The 19,911-nt window shown below is 44.5% G+C and overlaps 2 protein-coding genes across 3 annotated transcripts; both read right to left on the bottom strand.

Annotated features, from left to right (window-relative positions):
- Window positions 1–242: 242 nt before the first annotated feature.
- On the bottom strand, window positions 243–3,980 carry rbfa (ribosome binding factor A). Of its 2 annotated transcripts, XM_079752513.1 has the most exons (9): window positions 3,737–3,980; window positions 3,363–3,393; window positions 3,015–3,128; window positions 2,627–2,668; window positions 2,314–2,426; window positions 1,969–2,053; window positions 1,452–1,504; window positions 958–1,108; window positions 243–600 (listed from the first exon to the last, which is right to left on the bottom strand). In XM_079752513.1, the coding sequence occupies exons 1-9, from the start codon at window positions 3,961–3,963 to the stop codon at window positions 355–357; spliced, it is 1,062 nt and encodes a 353-aa protein (XP_079608639.1). In that variant the 5' UTR covers window positions 3,964–3,980; the 3' UTR covers window positions 243–354. The 2 variants fall into 2 exon arrangements, with proteins under 2 accessions (XP_079608639.1, XP_079608640.1); XM_079752514.1 differs by lacking the exon at window positions 2,627–2,668.
- Window positions 3,981–4,475: 495 nt separating this feature from the next.
- zfat (zinc finger and AT hook domain containing) lies at window positions 4,476–19,150 on the bottom strand. The gene is made up of 23 exons (XM_079735739.1): window positions 19,028–19,150; window positions 17,187–17,468; window positions 16,422–16,559; window positions 16,016–16,159; window positions 15,044–15,190; window positions 14,878–14,945; window positions 14,341–14,426; window positions 14,122–14,199; window positions 13,702–13,850; window positions 13,361–13,452; window positions 12,549–12,697; window positions 10,578–11,979; window positions 10,161–10,287; window positions 9,502–9,734; window positions 9,172–9,247; window positions 8,792–8,911; window positions 8,332–8,505; window positions 7,662–7,750; window positions 7,113–7,251; window positions 6,569–6,681; window positions 6,051–6,147; window positions 5,494–5,600; window positions 4,476–4,906 (listed from the first exon to the last, which is right to left on the bottom strand). Exons 1-23 carry the CDS (start codon window positions 19,044–19,046, stop codon window positions 4,712–4,714), a joined length of 4,224 nt encoding a protein of 1,407 aa, XP_079591865.1. The 5' UTR covers window positions 19,047–19,150; the 3' UTR covers window positions 4,476–4,711.
- Window positions 19,151–19,911: the final 761 nt, after the last annotated feature.

Genomic DNA, 19,911 nt, shown 5'->3' with positions numbered 1-19,911 from the left:
GAGAATAATATGGATCTATATTTTGCCATCCATTTGCCATTTCATAGGCCAATCAAAGCCTGTGCATTAAAGTGTGATAATGCGGGACGCATCGCAATTATTCTTACTAAAACTGGAAGCCCTTTACAGCCACAATAGTGATCCCATGACGGTAGCTTACAACACTCATTGTTTATTTAACCAGATAAGGCAAATGCATTCAAACATACTATTCCACTTCATTTTTTTTACCATCAGACCTCTAAGGAATAAGTCCAATAGACATTTGACCGAAGGAACCGGAGCCTCGGAGGCGGGACTTATCCTTCAGAGGGTCTATACAACTCGAAGCGTCGCTGAGCTGTGACTCGTCTGTCATGAGCTCTTCTTTTCCTCCAGGGAAGCGAGTTCTCGTAGATGAGCCGCCTCCTCCCTGAAAGCGCTGCTCCCCTCTGGCTCCTCCTCTTTTGGTTTCTGACCCCGCCCTCGGGGCGTGGCCATGTCTGGCTGAGCCAGTAGGAAGTCCCGGGGAGAGACGTCGTCGTCCCGTGGCCGCGCCTTCCTCTTCCTCTTCCTGATGATCTGTTGTCTCTTGTGCTCTTCGATAGCAAACAGCTGCTCCTGAGGGCACACACACCAAAACACACCGTGTTCAATCATGCTGCGGTGTTACAGGCATAGTTAGTGCACCACACTTGAGCAGAGTAGCTGTTTAATGGTTGGCCACATTTTAAAGAAGAAAAACACTAGTGACTAGTGCACAGTACTCACAATGTCAGCCTGGCATGTTAACCCTGTAAGTCAGCAACACTTGAGCTACAGGGTAGACATGCCAGGCTGACATTGCGAGTACCGTGCATATTACAATTATTTGGTTGATTAAAAATCTACGAAACGGAGGCAACTCCAAATCTTTAATTAAACCGTTACAGAGGCAACAGCACCGATGTATTTGAGAGCAGATTTGTTTTTTTCTACCTGTTGAAGTTCATGGGACTGGCTGTGCGCTTCCGTCTTGGACTGATGGCACCAGTCGGTGATCTGCTTGTTCAGCAGCCCGTGGTCGATGCCGTACAGCGCCGGCTGAGACGAGCGTGAGGCAGGACCCACTTTCTCCGCAACCGTTATCCTGCATGGGTCACAAAGGAGAACGCTGGATCAGTAGTGCAGGTTCAAGAGAGGTTGATCACAAAAGAGGCAAAGATGCACTACAATCATGGCAGTTTTCTGCCATCTTTAAGGTTAAAAACTGAATGTTGATAAAAAAATATTGACCATTTAATAATCAAAAGTGTTTTAGTGAATAACTCCTGATCAATAATGTCCTTTTTTGGAGAGTTATCCTTAGCAAACTCAGAGGTGAATGTCTTTAACAAAATGATTACCACGGACAGTTATCATGCAATATGTAGGTAATATGTATGCAATATGTAGGTGATATGTATGCAATGTGTAGGTTATATGTAAAGCACCTGTCCTCTGGCTGATCCGGACCAAAGTCAGCATGTTTGAGCAGCATATCCACCTAACAACACAAAGGTAATCTGATTAATACGCTATCTATATTAAACCGAATGTGACCCACACTACACTACTGGAACGTTATTCTACCGTTTAAATAATGAAACTGCTCTGGAAACTAAGAAGAGGTGCTTGACACGATAACTAATGCATTGTTGGATGTTAATATTGCTTGGAATTTACTTGGACTCTGTAACTGGCATTTTGTTGGGTAAGTAATGGGTCAATGGGGAACAAATCAATGCCTATGGGATGTAAACAGTAGTTATTCTGGTTTGACTTTATATTTGTATTAATGATTCATGAGTAAATTTGCCGTTATACATATTATGGAAGGCCAACCATCTACAAACAAAACGTTTTATTTAGTGAAAATTTAACTTAGTGGCTAAATCATACATGATACTGCAATCAGTCTAAAGTAAAAAACAACACATTGTGACAGTCAACAAGATAAATAGAAAGTACCTCATCAAGGGCAGCAAGCTGTTTGTCCCTGAGAAACACAATAGGAGGCACCCCACCCATAATTTGCTGGGACATGATCAGATACCTAGACAGATGGAAAATAAGAGTCATGACCAACATACATATAGGTATGAATAATTAAACAAATCACCAAAACACATATTGCTTTAAAATCAGGTATATCTGATGCACATTTTATCAACAGAATACTATCACTGTGAATTATGTATATTTTTTTTGTATAACATGCATAAAATGTCAGCACAGAGACGAGGATCATACCAAAACCTGTGACCTGACAGCCTCGGTGCACTCAGTGTTGGGTCAGAGCCTCGCGTTCCTCACCTGATCGGGGCTGCGTTCTTCTCCAAGGTTCCCTGAATCAGCTCGTCTCTCTGGGCGTCTCGGCTGGTTCTCCAGAACACACGGCAGCTGGAGAAGTCTCGCGCCAGGGAAACCTACATCAAAAACGGAACAGATAAGCTCCAATCAGAGATCGCAATTTGCACATGCAAACATAAAGGCTTCTAGACATGACGTTTAGTTATTTTACAGAAACAAAAGTATTTCCCTTAGATAGACCCGACTTGTGTCGAGTTATGGTTACCTTTAAACAGAGAATATATTACATAGGTGCATGAGATATGTATTTATTTACCTTGGTTATTTCTGGGCTGAAGGTATGCAGTTCACTGCCTAGCTGAGAACAGCAAGAAATGTATACGGAAAATGAATAATGAAGTTTAATGATGAATTGGTCTCATTTAATCTAAATAGTATGGTCAGATATTGGTAGACATAATTGAAATTGTTGGCAAGTCATTGCTTATCATATAGATATGTTCCCAATATGTCATACAAACATTATCATCACCAACAGTAGCTGTAGCCAATGTCAGATCTAGATATTCATTGATATTACTTGAAAATGTTTGTATGGGACCCAAAAATCCTGAATTTGTCAGGTTCGAGACAACAAGAAGTGAACTCAAACAAAGGCAAGGGTTTCACAGGGGGTTTGTATTGAATGAATGAATTAGAGCTACCTCTGCTGATGTGAGCAGGTCCGTCACAGCTTTATACAGGATAGTGTTGAGGATCTTGCAGCGGTGACTGTCCTCGTGGTCCTTCCTCCTGGGCAGGCTCAGAGGGGAAGGTTTCTATGGGGAAGGGAAGACATTTTAGCCTCTCCTTTCCAATCCATATATCAGCTAATGGAGGCTTTAGCTCAGTTGAATGACGACCTGCTGTTAAAATTGCACATCATCCTTTTATCTTAAACAATTGAATGTTTATGCGTAATGCATGAGGTTAATGTCCATTAAGGACCTTTTTAGGACTTTAACAAAGAGCTATATGTCTGATATTGTTCTGGGTGTTGTGTTGTGACTGACCGGTGGTGGAGTCTCGTACCAAGTCTTCTTCCTTTCAGATAAAGCACACATTTAGTAAGGAAACATGTATCCGTATATACACACAGGCTGGGACATTGTCCCTCAGCTTACCCTCACACATGTAGGTGGACATTGTATTGCATAAAGTGCAGGATATTTATTAACAATGCCAACTGATGATCTAATACAGTAACACCGTATAGATAGTACAGTCTAGGTTATATTGGTTTTATTATACAGGGTAATGCATGTGCTATATTTAAAGTTATGTCCCCCATACACCTGATGTAAAATGATCGGTATACTGAAACTTTGCAGTAAAACTGAATAACACATTATTTACAATTCATGAATAATCTTTCCTTCAAACCTACTTGGTTAAGGACTTGTTGATGAGCTTTTTAAGCACGTTTTTGTTTTGGCATACGGCTGAAGTGTGGATGGTTCGTGGATGAGAGTCGGTTTGGGTAGAAGAGCTGCTGGTACCGGCTGCCTCCCCCCATCGCCCTGCCCAGCCGACATGAACCCGGAGGTACTGCCGGCTGACCGGTGTACAGCATCTGACACTGGACCGAACAATCATAGCCTTCAGTATGTTCATACAAAGCAAAGGTCAAATCGTAAGTCGGTTCCGATCGCGACTGCACTCATTGGTTGAAGTATCTTCTAGTCATGTCTACCTCTGTACAAAACAAAGCAATCGACGCGGAATCATCGAGCTGCTTGACGGTCGAAAGCTTGCGTAATATCGCGGGGATTGGTTGACTTCGCGTGATTTGTTGCATGCATTCGCACAGATTTTTATGATTTAACAAATTATTAGGCGATTTAATTTTTTATTTCGACCAACCAGATCGCTTGAAATAAATGGTTGTTCACTCACATTTCACTAACGTCACTTAAAACTTCTAGCCAATGAGATCACTCGATCTATATATTTTTTTTCAAACAATCAGATGGCTCGAAAAAAATATATATTTTGTCGACTAATCAGATTTTTGTTGGAACAATATATATTCAACATAAAAATGTTGAAACATGCAAAGTATTTGACCCCTAACTTCATGAAGTATTTATGTGCAGCTGCAGCATACATTTCTGAATGTGGTTTTTATTAAAAAATATATATCCCATGTTGATAAATACATGACATTCAACATGATTTCATACAAGTTATTTGACTCTGCGTTTATGACAACAATGTTATATTGTAAACATTCCCCCCCCACCATATCAACAAAATCGATAAGTCCATAGTTGAATTTTAAATAGAAGGAGCCGGCATTAGATTGCAGCCCAACAGCACCAGTGCTTCCATCGCTGGGCGCTCTCCCGGTACGCATAGGGCACTAATCGATCTCCACTGTCTGCTCCTGCACGTAGACGATGTAGTGGTGGGTGCTATCCCCCTGGGAGGTGAAGACCGTCAGCGCGTCCAGCCCCTCCGTCTCCTCCACCACCATCAGCTGGCTGCTGTTGGGGTCCGCCTCCCCCTCCAGCATCAGCTGGCCCATGGGCCCTCGGCCCTCCGGCTCCTCCGCCACCTGCAACCAGGACGCTCAGGTACTCACGATCGTGTAGAGGTCATTCAGTCATTCAAGAGTTTGACCGTTGGACTCCATTGGGAAATGCTAATGTTTTAGTCGATGATCTTAATGTATTTTTCACAATTGCACTAAGTGTACTTGTATTTTGTCTTGTGTTTTATGTTGTAACGGTGTACTGCTGTCCGTCCTTGCCGGTCTCTCTTGTAAAATACATTTTAATCTCAATGAGACTAACCTGGTTAAATAAAGGATACAATAATATAATTCATGAGTCAAAAAATCACAGCTGTGTTTCGTCTAAATGTAAGGCTTTTCAAAAGGGGTTTGGCACGAAACAGCCATATGACTATCTCAGCGCATCTTAGAATGGCTTAAGGACAGGAAGAGGTATACACCCAAAGAAATGTGAATATAGATCTGTTTTATATCTCCATTATTCTAATGAACGTATGAAATATTCTGTGTGTAGATACAGGTATTCCGACCCAAACATTTTCAGTTCATTTCTGTTGAGATTTTTTTGCAATTCTAAATTGGATTAAAAATTCAATTCATCCCATAATAGTAAAGCAGTGATGCATTACCTGCTCTACCACCGTCAAGGTGCCTGGCGCCATGGTAACCACAGAAGCCACTGCATTGTGATTCTCTGAACTGAGCTCGATGATCTGCTGGAGGATGTTCACCTGGCCTGCAAACACAAACAACGCAAGCATCACTTCGGCACACTGTACTACAACACTGGTCAACCCCAAAACAATGATAACAAGATGCAAGTCTAGCTGACGAGTGAAAGGAGAGCCACACACAGATAATTGAAAGAAAATTGAAAGAATGCACCTAATAATGATGAAAAGGGAGATGGAACAAAAACCAGTTAAACTCTATTGATAGATAGATATAGATATATTCCATCAAGAACAGGTCCCAGCAACTAATAGCTACAGTTCTTTTCCAGACGTAAATTCAAAGCCCTTTTGGTCTGTCTGGGGGGCCAATCAAACACATGAATGATGTGGCAACACTATCAACAATAGCCTTGAATATTCAGGTATTTAGCTTAAGTCAAGGAATTTTCTGCTATGAATAGAAAAACCAAAGCCTGCGTTGATACGGACGGCTAAAGTCTCGTGTTGTTTACCCTCGGCGTCCCCTGGCAGGGCTGCTGTCACCACCGTCTCCGTCTGCTGTTCCTCCTCGCCGACAGACACGTACTGCTCCTCCACCGTCTCCATCACCTACGCGTAGCAACACACACACACACACGTTTGCACACGCGCACGCACACGATAACCCACCACTGAAGTCATGAGACAAGGTCCGGTGGACTGCCGTCGGAATATTGACTCCCTCTGACTTAGTGACATCATAAACGTATGTTTACACCGTGCATTGTCAGGTTGTTTGACAGGAGAACAGCAGCTGTAGGAAGACTTGTATTGTTAGCATCACACTGCAACATGTTGAGGCTCAGTGTTAAAATCTGGTAACTATCGCAATAGCTGCAATGTTTAACCTAGTAACCAAATCTACCTGTGTGTGTGTGTGTGTGTGTGTGTGTGTGTGTGTGTGTGTGTGTGTGTGTGTGTGTGTGTGTGTGTGTGTGTGTGTGTGTGTGTGTGTGTGTGTGTGTGTGTGTGTGTGTGTGTGTGTGTGTACCTCCCAGGACCCGGGCCCCTCCATCAGTTTGAGGTTGTGTTTGTTCTTCAGGTGGCGGTTCAGCTCCCACTTGGTGCCGTAGACAAACTCGCAGACGGGGCACTTTATACCACCTAAACACACAAGGTACACACGCTTTACACCACCTAAACACACAAGGTACACACACACTCTGTATACCAAAGGTATCCACACTACACTAACTTAACACACAAGGTACACACAAACACTTTATACAACCTAAAAACCTGAGGTACACAAACACTTTATCCCACCTAAGCACACGAGGTGCACACACACACACACACACACACACACAGTATTCAAACACTTGTTCCAAGTACAATCAACTCAAAAAAGCAATAAAAGGTGTGTATATATATATATATATATATATATATATACATATATATATATATACATATATATATATATATATATATATATATATACAAGCCTTGGTTCTTCAGTCAACAGTAGTGATTCAGAAGGGGCCTGATCACGCCTGTTTTCACTGAACACACCACAGGTATGGAGGGGGTACCTTGGAGCTCCAGGGTGTCTGCGTTGGGGAGGCCGGGGCCTGCGTTGTGGTACTCCTGGTCGGGGTGCTTGCGGCTGTAGTGTCTCTTCAGAGGCCCGGCGATGTTACAGGAATACGGGCAGTGGGCGCAGCGGAACGGCTGGGGCACCACGACAGGGTTACAGGAGTTAAAGGTTAGACCCTGTGTTGGAGCTTGTCCCGTGCTACTAATCTACAATAAGTTGTTTAAGGGTTCGGTTTTCTATTAAAAGGACGTTTTAGACGATGAAATAAACTCCTTTTTTTTTTCATATGTATATATATTTTTATATATATATTTAAACTATTTAATTTTTAAATGGAGAAAAAAAAAACACTCCGCTGAACATGCAGCAAACATTAGAATCCCCAAAGTCGTTAGAGGTGCATCTGAGTAAACCTGTTTGTGTGAATATAAGAAAGGTGTGTGTGTGTGTGTGTGTGTGTGTGTGTGTGTGTGTGTGTGTGTGTGTGTGTGTGTGTGTGTGTGTGTGTGTGTGTGTGTGTGTGTGTGTGTGTGTGTGTGTGTACCTTAAATCCAGCATGCTGCTCCATGTGTCTGAGCAGGGCAGGTTTGGACACGGACGTATAGTCACATTCTGAACAATGGAAGCGCTTCCCTGCTCACACAACAGAAAGAGAGAGACGCCGTCATAAAATGAGGACCATTTCAGATAATTAGCCAATACTGCAATGAGATATACATGTGGTGTAATATCGAAAATGCTTCATTATCCACAAACTTATTTATATACTTTGAATGTTTTGTGACTTTTTATAGATGTTTTGCTTGTGTGTTGGTTTCTACTCCTGTATTGCTATTGTCATTATGTAAGGTGTCTTAGTACTTGGAAAAGTGCTATATAAATCAAACATAAGGAGCACAGGAAGTTCATTTAATAAATATTAATTATTGAGCTGTGGTGAAGGGATAGGATTGAATAAGTTTTATACTTCTTCCTACTCCTTTTCAGGCATACCAACGGAATACATGTAACAAATTTTAATTTTACTTTCCTTATTTATGAAACAATTTGAACATGTTGTTTTTACTCATTGATTTTTCACGCTTTTCATTTCGTTTTTGTATTTTCCGATTTGTTAGGTTTTTATTGATATGCCTGAAATAAATGTAACCAATCAATCCAAAAACATAAGACAAGCGCGTTCGTATAACAACCCCCCCCCCCAGCCGACTTACCCTCTGCGCTGTGGCTGAGCCGGTGGCTCCTCAACGTCACCTTGGACTTGAACTTCTTGCCACACAGGTCACAGAGGTGGCTCCTCTCGCTGCTGTGGCGGTTCATGTGGGCCTTCAGGTTGCTCTTACTGCGGCTGGCGTACTCGCACACCGTGCAGTGGAAGGGCTTCAGGCCTACACGCACCCGGGAACGAGAGCGCTGGGGTGAGGTGTGTGTGTGTGTGTGTGTGTGTTCATAGGAGAAAAAGGGACTCGCTGGAGGTACCGGGTGAAGACCGGGCCGTCAATCATAGTTTGACCTGCAAATTCTGCTGGTCAAACTGTGAAATATTGAGTAAGGTTCAAACCATGGGACGGAAGGTGCTTATGCTTGTGTGGTGTGTTGATGGTCATTTTCTCTTTGTGTGTGTGTGGTCACCTTCCTGTGTATGTGTGTGTTTGTGTCTGTGTGTGTAGTCACCTTCGTGGGCCCAGATGTGTTGCTGGAGGTCACTGCTGTTCTTGAGGAAGTAGGAGTCACAGTAAGGACACTTCTCAGCCCGCTTCACCATCAACCCAGTGCCCTGCTGGGGTACGGTGTCTGATGCACACGCACACACACACACACCCCATAATTAGTCTATTGCAGTTTACTTCCCTGCTTCTACAAGAGCTGCTTCCTGTGTCAAGAGGACATAGTGCCTTCCCACGGTCCTACCATGTGAATAAAATGCGCTAAATTTCCTCGTAACATAAGGATGCAAGAGTAAAAAAGAAACGGCAGTCATTATTTCGACCACATTGACAGGATCTGCTCCTCTGGCAGCTGTTGTGGTGTCGGCATGACTTGTCTTCTCTCACCAGGATGCGTGTTTCGGATGTGGTGCATCAGTCTGTACTCTGGGAAGTTCTGGTCGCAAACAGGACAGGCCTTCACCTGGAAGCAATAGTCGGTGTTACATTTTCTACTCACCCATGAAAAGGAACATTTTAACATCCTCCTTTTGCAAGCACACCATTAACACCATCAATTCTCTGTTTGTATTTTCACAGCGCAACACAAATGACCCATTTGAACTCTTTTGATACAAGCAAGCTAACAAAGAGTTCCTGGTGTGTCCTGCGTATTGGGTGGTGGTCAGGTTAAGGGTTTAGGGCTAGTGGCTATAACCTGGTGCGGGGGGGCGTTACCTGTTCCTGGTGCGTCCTCAGGTGGGACTGCAGTTTGTACTTGTCAGGGGAGCTGTATTTGCAGCCGGGGCTGGGGCAGGCGAGCAGCAGGCCGCTATGCTTCTGCACCACGTGGCGTTTCAAGCAGCTCTTGGTGATGGACGAGTAGTCGCACTGGCTGCAGTAGTGCACGTGCTCCTTGGTGTGCGTGCGCACGTGGAGGTTATAGTGCACCTGGTACCAGAAGAGCTTTCCTGCGGACAGACGGACGGACGCAACAGAGATTGGTGGAAGTGTATCTCAACAGCTCAGAGGTCGTAGTTCAAGTTCATCTGTAGCTAAACTCTGAGATCTCCTTTATTGGAAATGGCTCTGCAGCTTCCTCGACCGACAGAACGCACGGCACACCCGCTGGAGCCAGGGCGCGCAGCCAATAGAAAACCACAAATCTGTGAAAGTATTTTTAGCCAGAAGGAGCAGACTTCTTTAATTACATAGAGAATATCCCCTAGTCTGACAACTTTATGAATTGTTGCATTAAAAAAATATGTTAACCAACACTTTGTGAGACCCAAACAGAACCCTTTCCAATGAAAAGAGTGACTTTGGCTTATGCTTACCCATTTAAAGAAAGGCTACAGTAGAAGATGACGGAAGAGAAGAAACGGGACTGTACTCACCACAGTACTGACACTCCAGGTCTCCGTATATCTTGCGGAGACGCTGGAACAACTCCATGTTGAGCTGGGTCTTGTTGAGGGACGCCACAACCTTCTGGAAGGCGTTCTGCTCTTGGGCCTTGGGCTCCTATTGGAAGATCATCAATATCATGGAATTCATGATGCATGCAATCAAAGAACACAAAAAGAGAAGAAGAACTTGTACAACATTATAAAACGTGTGTTTAAACGCCGACAACCTGCCTATCCCCGATCAAACCCAAGGCAACAGAATGTTTTTGGACACTACTGCTACCCGTACAATGTGGGACATTGGGCTCACTTGACAAAGAGAAGTGAACTGAACGTGGCTCAATAAATACTGACACTGATTTCAGCCACGACAACAACAATCGCAAATGGCATCGATCTACTGACCGTTTCCGAAGGAGATTCAGAGCCATCTTTTACTCCGGCGTTGTGTGACTCCTCAGGGGACAGATCTTTGGGGCTGCTTTCCGAATCAGGCGTGTCTGTAGATGCGGGCGTCTGTGCCTGTCGGGCCGAGGGTGGGACAGGATGACCAGATGATCCGACGGCCGCACTCTCATCGGTTTCGATGAATGTCGAGCCTGGGTTTTCGTCAGCCCCGTCTGGTTGGGTCTTCGGGTCTTCAGGTGCAGTTCCGCTGTCGGATGCGAGTCCGGGGGTTTCTTCAGCACCAGGCAGAGAGGAGCCCCCATCCACCCCCTCCTTTGGGGCTGAGCCACCTGGAAGCTTCTCATCCACGCCCTCTGCAGCGATGTTCTCTACAGTAACGTTCTCCGTAGCGATGTCCTCTACAGTAACGTCCTCTGCAGCGATGTCCTCTACAGTTACGTCCTCTGCAGCGATGTTCTCTACAGTAACGTTCTCCGTAGCGATGTCCTCTACAGTAACGTTCTCCGTGGCGATGTCCTCTACAGTAACGTTCTCCGTAGCGATGTCCTCTACAGTAACGTTCTCCGTGGCGATGTCCTCTACAGTAACGTTCTCCGTAGCGGTGTCCTCTACAGTAACGTTCTCCGTGGCGATGTCCTCTACAGTAACGTTCTCCGTAGCGATGTCCTCTACAGTAGGGTTCTCCGTAGCGATGTCCTCTACAGTAACGTTCTCCGTGGCGATGTCCTCTACAGGGATGTCCCCTACATCGGTGTCCTCTTCAGCTGGGTCCTCTACTGACACCTTCTGGCCGGCTGCCTCTTTGCAATCCGACGGCAAACTCTTCCCCTCAGCGATCACCACCTCTCCGTTCCGCCCCCTCCCTCCATCTCCCCCTGCTTCCGCACCCCCGCTCCGAGGGTCGCCCCCGCCTTCTTCCTCCCCCATCGGCTCCACCCTGACCTCCCCCTCGTCCTTCCTGGCCGGCGTCCCCCCGTCCCCCACAGGTCGGTCTCCCCCCGCCTCCCCTCCCCGGGGGCCCCCTCCGGCCCCCGCGTCCGGGCCCTCCCTCCAGGCGTCGTCCCCCGGCTGCATCAGGCAGTAGCTGCCGTTGATGCAGTCGACGAAGGCCTGCTCGGGCTCGGCGTCCGGGTGCCGCTCCTTCAGGTGGGCCCTGAGCCGCTGGGAGCTCATGCACGTCACGCCGCAGCGGCCGCACACGTAGAGGAACAGGTGCTTCCGCACGTGGGCGCCCAGGGCCGCCATCTTGGTGGCGGCGTAGTCGCAGAGCAGGCAGCCGAAGGGCCGCTGGGGCCCGTGCACCAGCAGGTGGCGCTCCCGCTGCAGCTGGTTCTTGAAGCGGCGGTTGCAGGTGGGGCAGTGGTAGAGGAGCTGCCTCTGGCCCTGCCGCGTCTTCAGCCTGCGGGGCGATCGGAGCACGTGTGGGTCATTTAACGATGAACGCAAACTACGTCCCTTCATTGATTAACAACGTCCCCTGGTCTACGAGTTATGATGGACTTCTTGATAAATTACCTCTAAACTTGACATTAATTACGTTTAATTACTTGATGAACGCAAACTACGTCTCTTCATTGATTAACAACGTCCCCTGGTCTACGAGTTATGATGGACTTTTTAATAAATTACCTCTAAATTTGACATTAATTACATTTAATTACTTGATGAACGCAAACTACATATCTTCATTGATTAACAACATTCCCTCGTCTAACAATTACGATTTACTTTTTGATAAATCACCTCTAAAGTTCAGATTCATTACATTCAATTACATTTAAATTAAACTAACATAAAAGGTAGCATTTTAACTTAATACACACTAAACTACTTACTAAAATGACCCAAAAACATAATTCTCAAATTACGTGTAGTTAGTTAATGTTATAAATCCAACATGCACATCAACACTTACAAATGGATTTAATTGAACGTAAACTAGTAGTAAACGAGACCACAGGGCTCCACCTGAGCTGCTGGAAGCTCTGCAGTATGGCCGGCTCCTTCATGTTGTGCCTCTGCTCCATGTGCCTCAGTAGGTTCTTCACGTCAGAGTACTTCTTCTGACAGAACTCACAGTGCTGCTTCACCTTCAGGTGGACCCGCTCCACGTGGACCTGGGGCCCGGAGAGAGGGAGAGGGCCGCAGCGGTCAAACCCAGAGACCACTGAAACTGAGATCCACTGCTGTAAGTCATTGTGCGGCCTGGTGATCGATCGCATCGATATGGCGCAGTTCCAAGACACTCAAAGAGCTGTCCAGGGTGAGAGTGTGGGATGGAAGACCTCACGCCCTACCAGTGGAGAGGTAAGGCATCAAACTATCCCATAAGAGACTAGGGGATGATTAGGGGCCCCAGGTTGGGAATTTGCCCCCCCTCTCCCCTTCTCTTGCAATGCGTGCCATGGGATCTTTAGCGTTCTTATGGAATATCCCCTATGCCCCAGGTCTTTGTCCTGGGAGATCTGGGATATAACATAGGCCTGAGGAATGAGCGCCCCCTAGTGGCCCTCCAACACCTCCACCAGCACCCTATGGTGTCCTATCCGAGGATGGACCAGGTCAGTACTGCTAAGCTTCCTGTTTCATCATCTTATGCTGATGATGCTCAGCTTTCCCTGGCCATTAACTATGAAGGCAGATACATACAGCATACAGGCAAGGCAAGGCAACTTTATTTATAAAGCACTTTTCATACACAAGGCAGACTCAAAGTGCTTCACGTGTAAACATTGTCATCCAATAAAAAAGAATGTATGAAATAATGTATAGAATGTCACCTTTAAGTGGCCAGGACTGAGCGAGATGAACGGACAGTGAGGGCAGCTGAACTTCTCCCCGGTGTGTTTCCGCAGGTGGACGTTCAAGTTGGCTTGAGCACAAAAAAAAGAACAGCTACTGTAAATCACATTTATAGATCCTAGTTCATTTTGTCAATGATATCTTAAGGGAAATACAATTTTTATCAATAATGGTAATATTAATAATAACGATTTTCCAGTGGTGACGTTACACATGGTGGAAATAGTTTTCCTGTCTTTATAAGAGCCATTTGGTTGTTATTTCATACAGCGGATGCAGCTGTATAGAGTAGAGTAAGGGCAGGATGGGGCGGTGTTACCTTTGATAGCTGAGGCGTAGCTGCAGTGCGGACACTGGAAGGGTTTCTCCTGGGTGTGTGTCCGGAGATGGGCCACCAGAGAGTGCCTGAACTTAAAGATCTTATTGCAGAACTCACAGGTGAAGATCTTCAGCTGGCTTTCAACAAGACTTGGAGGAGAGGGGGGGGAATACATCATACAACACTGCATTAGTGGTAGCGTCATGTTTTGTGGTCCGATTGGTCAATGCCTAACTTCACAAAAATACACACCACTTCATCAAATAATAATGACTGTATTACAATTTTTTTAATGATAAATAACCCAATAGGAGTTGGATATTGCTCTACAACCCAATTCAAATGCTTCAGAGCATGCAATATTGGATCTAACAAATGGGTGAAAGCAATGTGTGTGGTGAGTTGGGGATCTTGTAGTACCTGGTACTAACTTGCTTAATGGAGTATTCCTGAAAGCCTTGGCTGTAGGCTGCGTTGGAAGCAGGGTCAAGGTCCGTGCTAAGATAAAAAAAACAAAATAACAACTTGACAAATTTGAGTTTGAGACTCATTCTAAATATATTTGCGTTTTTTGGAAGGGTGAAGAGTTAAGACAGGGGATTGAGACAGGGGAGTGTGTGACTTGTAGAGGTAAATGACCTTGTCTCGGTGGGTTGGGACTCTGGGTTATCTGGTTCGGCTGCAGCGGCGCTGGGGGCTTCGTTTCCCTCAGGCTTCCCACCATGCTGGAACATTACAATAGAAACATACTGTTAACACAGCCTGTGTCCTGGGGTGGATACTAGTACACAGTACTACTAAGTTAAGGTGCATTAGATACCTCTAATAATCAAATCATAATACTTCCAGAAAGCTGTGCTGCCCTATAAATCATTATTTTTGGAACACACTGCAGAAAATAACCATCTAAATAAGAAATTAATACTTTATTTGAGAAGATACAGACTAGAAACAAGCAAATGTATCTGATGATTAACCTTGGTAAAATAACTTTAATATCTATTCTTTCTAAAGGCTTTAAGTTAGACATCTCTTGAAATTTGTGATAAAACATCATTTGAAGCACCTCCATGACAACTTGCAGCCAGCTTGTCAATTTGTCTTGTGTCAACAACCAATGTGTCAACGAATCACACAATTCCTTTGATTTGTCTTCCCTTTAAAGTGCAGACTGACCTGAGAGTTGGCGGCCGAAGAATCTGCCTCTGCTGTAGTAGACTCTACCTGTACCATCTTCGTAGCATCTGCAGAAGCACAACTTTATCATGACAAGATAATCAAATCAAGACCCAGTTGAACCCCTTGTCATTGTTTAACAGAGGCCAGTTCTCCCTGGACTGACCTGCGAGGGTTTCATGTTCCGTCAGAACAACGCTGATCACAGACTTTTTGTTCCAGCCAGCGGGAACACCTTCTTGGTGGGTGAAGGTTCTGGCATAGGACTGTGCCCGACCTTTTCGACTGGTTCTCTGGATCTTGGCCCGATCTACTAAAGCAGCGTTACTCATTGTGGCTCGCATGGCAGTAAAAAGATACAGTGATATGATCATGCAGTAAATACAGATATTTAAAGAAAAATTGAAACAAGCAGATATATAACATAAAACCTGTTACAAAACTAATGTGGCTGCACCAGATTGATGCATTTCATTGAATGGTAAAAAAAATGTATTGAAGGGGGGTATTCTATGTACACACTCGTTTTGATTGATAATATTTAATTCATTAAATTTTTACAAATATTTTAATTAAGTAATAACTTATTCTTCAATAGCTTCCATGTTATGTGACCGTGTCTCCACAATATTCCAGAAATTATTACACAGTCACACAAGTCTTAATTTTCCTCTCAAAGTGCACCAGATTGATGCATTCTAGGTTAAAAGGTACCAAATTTTCCTAAGGACTGGGTTCCCTCCAGTTTCACAAAATTCTGTGTGAAACACTGCTTCAGGGATGACATATTAATAAGCAGGCATACTTATGTATGACTGGATTTATAGGTTTTGATACTTTGCGGTAAAAATGGCTCTCCTGTTGACTTTGTCCTGTCAGTGCGGCTCTCCGAAAACGTTGAATTAGCATTATAGCCTTTTCCCGGGATCAAAATATTTGTATTGGCAGTTAGAAAGTAGTTTCAAATAACTTATTCCCACTGTATTTGTGAGTGTAATCAACTATTCGACTGTGTGCATACGGGTCACCGAAACAAACACAGATGACCATGTAGGGTAGCATTAGTTTTCCATGGTGATAACTCTTTTGCTGGAGAACATGTTGTTCTTCTTGCAGTTTTCACCCCCACCCCGCTCACCATTCCCATTGTCCTCCTCCCCATCCTCTTCGTCTGCGTCCTTGTCTTCTTTCAGGCAGATGTGTTTGAGGATCTGCCTTCTGTTGCTGAACGACCGACTGCATTTGCTGCACTCCAAGCTGGATGTGGTCCCTTGGCGCTCCCCTGCGACCGTCACACCGATGGTACACGAAAGGGTGTTACACAAAAGAAAGGGGAAAATGGAAACCATATAGGAAGGTAAATCATATATATTTAAAAAAAACGGAGAAAGCATATTCTCCGATTCAATTTTCCCTATTTCCGTTGCTGATAAAATGTGTACTTTTCAAAGTGTAAGGTCATCGTGAATTACAAGACTATAATATTCTATAACACAAATACTGGAGACGGCCTTCGGTAGTGAACCCTCTTGCATTGGACCGACCTTGACCCTCCTTTTCCCCCGCCCTGGCCTCCTGTTCCCTCCCGTACTGGTTCTCTGACGGGAGGGGGTCAGGGCTCTCCGAGAGGCTCTTCTTTGTGGAGCCTTTGGGTCGTCCCCGCTTTCGCTTGGCAGGTTTATCTGTAGACCAACCCAACAGATTAAAGATCTTATTTTGGAAGGTTTTATCCGTTTTATTGAAGAGTGAGATAGACAGGAAGGTAGGGGAGACAGAGGGGGAGCCAATGCAACTAAGGACCACGGGCAGGGATCGAACCCGGGTCGCTGCGATCGGGACTGGGCCTTACTGCTACGCGGTCTACCCGTTGAGCTACCGGGGGCGCCCCAGTGAACACAATCATTGAACTCAAAAACGCACAATGAGCGAAAAGTTAAGTTTGCGTCGCGAATAAGATGAATGTAAATTGCTCGAGATAAGACAACTGAGATGAAGGCAACTTGGCTAAAGTAACAAGGAGAAGGTGAGGTACAGTTTTATTAGCTCCATTTTGTGCACAATTCCAAATACTAACTACAAGATTATTAGTCAAAGCTGAAATCAAACCTCAATAATGCTAGCAGGTATAGAATGAAGATTTTAAAATTGTGTTTTCAGAAATGATCTTTTTGCATGTTTTATCAAGAGCGGAGATTTAAAGGTTTGATGAACTGACAAGAACAAAAATAAACCAAACCAACCGATATAAAACCATCCAGTGTGCGTATGAACTGTCCTCCCACTCGATCCTTTCTAAGATCCCTACTAACCAGTTGGAGGCTCCTCAGGGCCGGCTTGAGCCACCTCAGGGCTGGCCTGAGGCTCCTCAGGACCGGCTTGAGCCACCTCAGGGCCGGCCTGAGGCTCCTCAGGGCCGGCGTGAGGCTCCTCAGGACCGGCTTGAGCCACCTCAGGGCCGGCGAGGGGCTGCAGCGACACGATGATGTCACCGGCAGGCTGGTGCTGGGAATGGAGCTGGGAGCAGTGAACCAGCAGCTGAGCCCGGCTCGGAGAGAAGAGGTTACACAGCCGGCACATGAACATAGAACCATCTGGGGAGAGAGACCGTAAGGGAGAGGGGGTTACATAAACATAGAAGCATCTGGAGAGAGAGACCAGAGAAGAGGTTACAAAAACATAGAACCATCTGGAGAGACACCAGAGGAGAGGTTACACAAACAGAACCGTCTGGAGAGACACCAGAGGAGAGGTTACACAAACAGAACCATCTGGAGAGAGACCAGAGGAGAGGTTACACAAACAGAACCATCTGGAGAGAGACCGAAGGAGAGAAGAGGTTACATAAACAGAACCATCTGGAGAGACACCGGAGGAGAGAAGAGGTTACACAAACAGAACCATCTGGAGAGAGACCAGGAGGAGAGGTTACACAAACATAGAACCATCTGGAGAGACACCAGAGGAGAGAAGAGGTTACACAAACATAGAACCATCTGGAGAGAGAGACCAGAGGAGAAGAGAGGTTACACAAGCAGAACCATCTGGAGAGAGACCAGAGGAGAGAAGAGGTTACACAAACATAGAACCATCTGGAGAGAGACCAGAGAAGAGGTTACAAAAACATAGAACCATCTGGAGAGAGACCAGAGGAGAGGTTACACAAACATAGAACCATCTGGAGAGAGGCCAGAGAAGAGGTTACAAAAACATAGAACCATCTGGAGAGAGACCAGAGGAGAGGAGAGGTTACACAAACATAACACAACCTGGAGAGAAAGGCCAGAGAGAAGGATTAACAGACTCTGAGAAAATTGGATGATACAAGGAAATCGGAGAACCAAATGTGAAGATATCATATTGATATTGTGATGACATTTTGGTTCAAGCCTTGACTTTTCACTGCAGATAGGAGTGGAAGATGGACACGAGGGCCAATAATACATTCAGTCAGCTGGTCTAGTTTGGCTGGTGGATCATATAACAATATCACATGATCAATACTCAGACTACCTCGACACTGTCGACATTATTCCATTGACTGATACTACCATGCCAATCATATCTGCTATATCGGACGCTTAAAATAGGCATGTTATATATATATATATATATATATATGTATTTATCTATGCCTAAATTATATTTGGTCGATTTAACTGGATGCCAATCATAATTATAAACAAAAATACAGTATATTAATAAATAGTATTTATAATATGTATACTTAAATTGTGTTGAAAGGAATATGTGCCAGATTGTCAAGTAAGTGACTACTGAGACCTAAATGTTTTTTGTTCGACCCACGTTCAACATATTCAAACATTGACAACGACATGTTGGATGTTCTCCGGGGGTTCACGGTATTGCCCATTAACAATGACTGGGTCTCATCTGTTGTAGCAACTCCTAAAAGGTTAAGATGTGTATTTAAATAACCATTACGGCTTTACACATAGAGCCGACCCATTCATCAGGACGGGATAGGGAAGTGTGTCACCAAGAACAACCCGGCGACCATACGATGACATTGAGCTGAGCAGTGCGCATGCAGCCCCCACGGTGTCAGCATCGTTTGTTTATGGCGTGAACCCCGCTAACATGAAGACCGCGCAAACATATTCGAGTTGAATGAGCTCGTCCCCTTTCCTACCTGCTTCGGGTTCCTCCATTTTTTCTGAAGTAAAATCGCATTCGTATGCAAAACACAGCCTTTATTCAATTTGATGATAAATGCATGATTATATGAAGACGGAAGACTTGATTTTCATTACATAGGTGAACATTTCTGGCGAATCTGCGAAAGGAGTTCCTCTGTTGAGCGGAAACGGCACAAGGATTCGCTGTTGGGTTTTTGCCATTACCGCTCGCTGTGGTCGGAGGTCCGCACCGCAGCAACACACTGGAACACAGCTGAGAGCCAGCGGCAGTGGAGGGAAACGTGCAGGCGTTTGGTTAGAATGTGCTTCTTGATAACACTGAGGTCGACTATTTGAGGATTAAATGGTGAATTCCTTCCGTAATAATTTTCCTTTTTAAATATATATTAAAATAAAAAATACAAATAAAATTACATTTTTTAATGTGTAGCCTATAGGCAATAGGCTATTTTTTTTATTATTATTAGGGAGCTGCTTATATTGTCAAAAATACTAATAGCATATTGTTTATCCAACAAACAGGGTTACAAGAAGAAGAGGCATGGGTGGGTAGGTAAAACGTTTTTTTTTATAATGGAAACATTTATACACCAGTGGGGGTATTACAGTTTAATTTGGCAATAGTTCTTTATTAGCAGAAGAACTCTCAGACACAGGGAATACATTCCCATGGATGAGGCTTTTCATTTATAAACAGCAAGCAGGAAATTAAGGTCCAGGATGCTTTGATCAGAGACATTTTATTCAATTAAACAGGCCTAGTGGATAACTTGGAAGTGCTGATGTGTGGAAATATCAAATTCCATCGTAACTGGATTTGCCTTGAGAGTAATGTGACTCAACAACAATTTATCGATTTCCAATGTCTTTAATGAAC

This window comes from Pollachius pollachius, assembly GCF_949987615.1.
Source record: "Pollachius pollachius genome assembly, chromosome: 1".
NCBI classification, from domain to species: domain Eukaryota; kingdom Metazoa; phylum Chordata; class Actinopteri; order Gadiformes; family Gadidae; genus Pollachius; species Pollachius pollachius.
The sequence above is the reverse complement of the archived record's forward strand: the minus strand, read 5'-3'. Positions and strand labels throughout refer to the sequence as shown.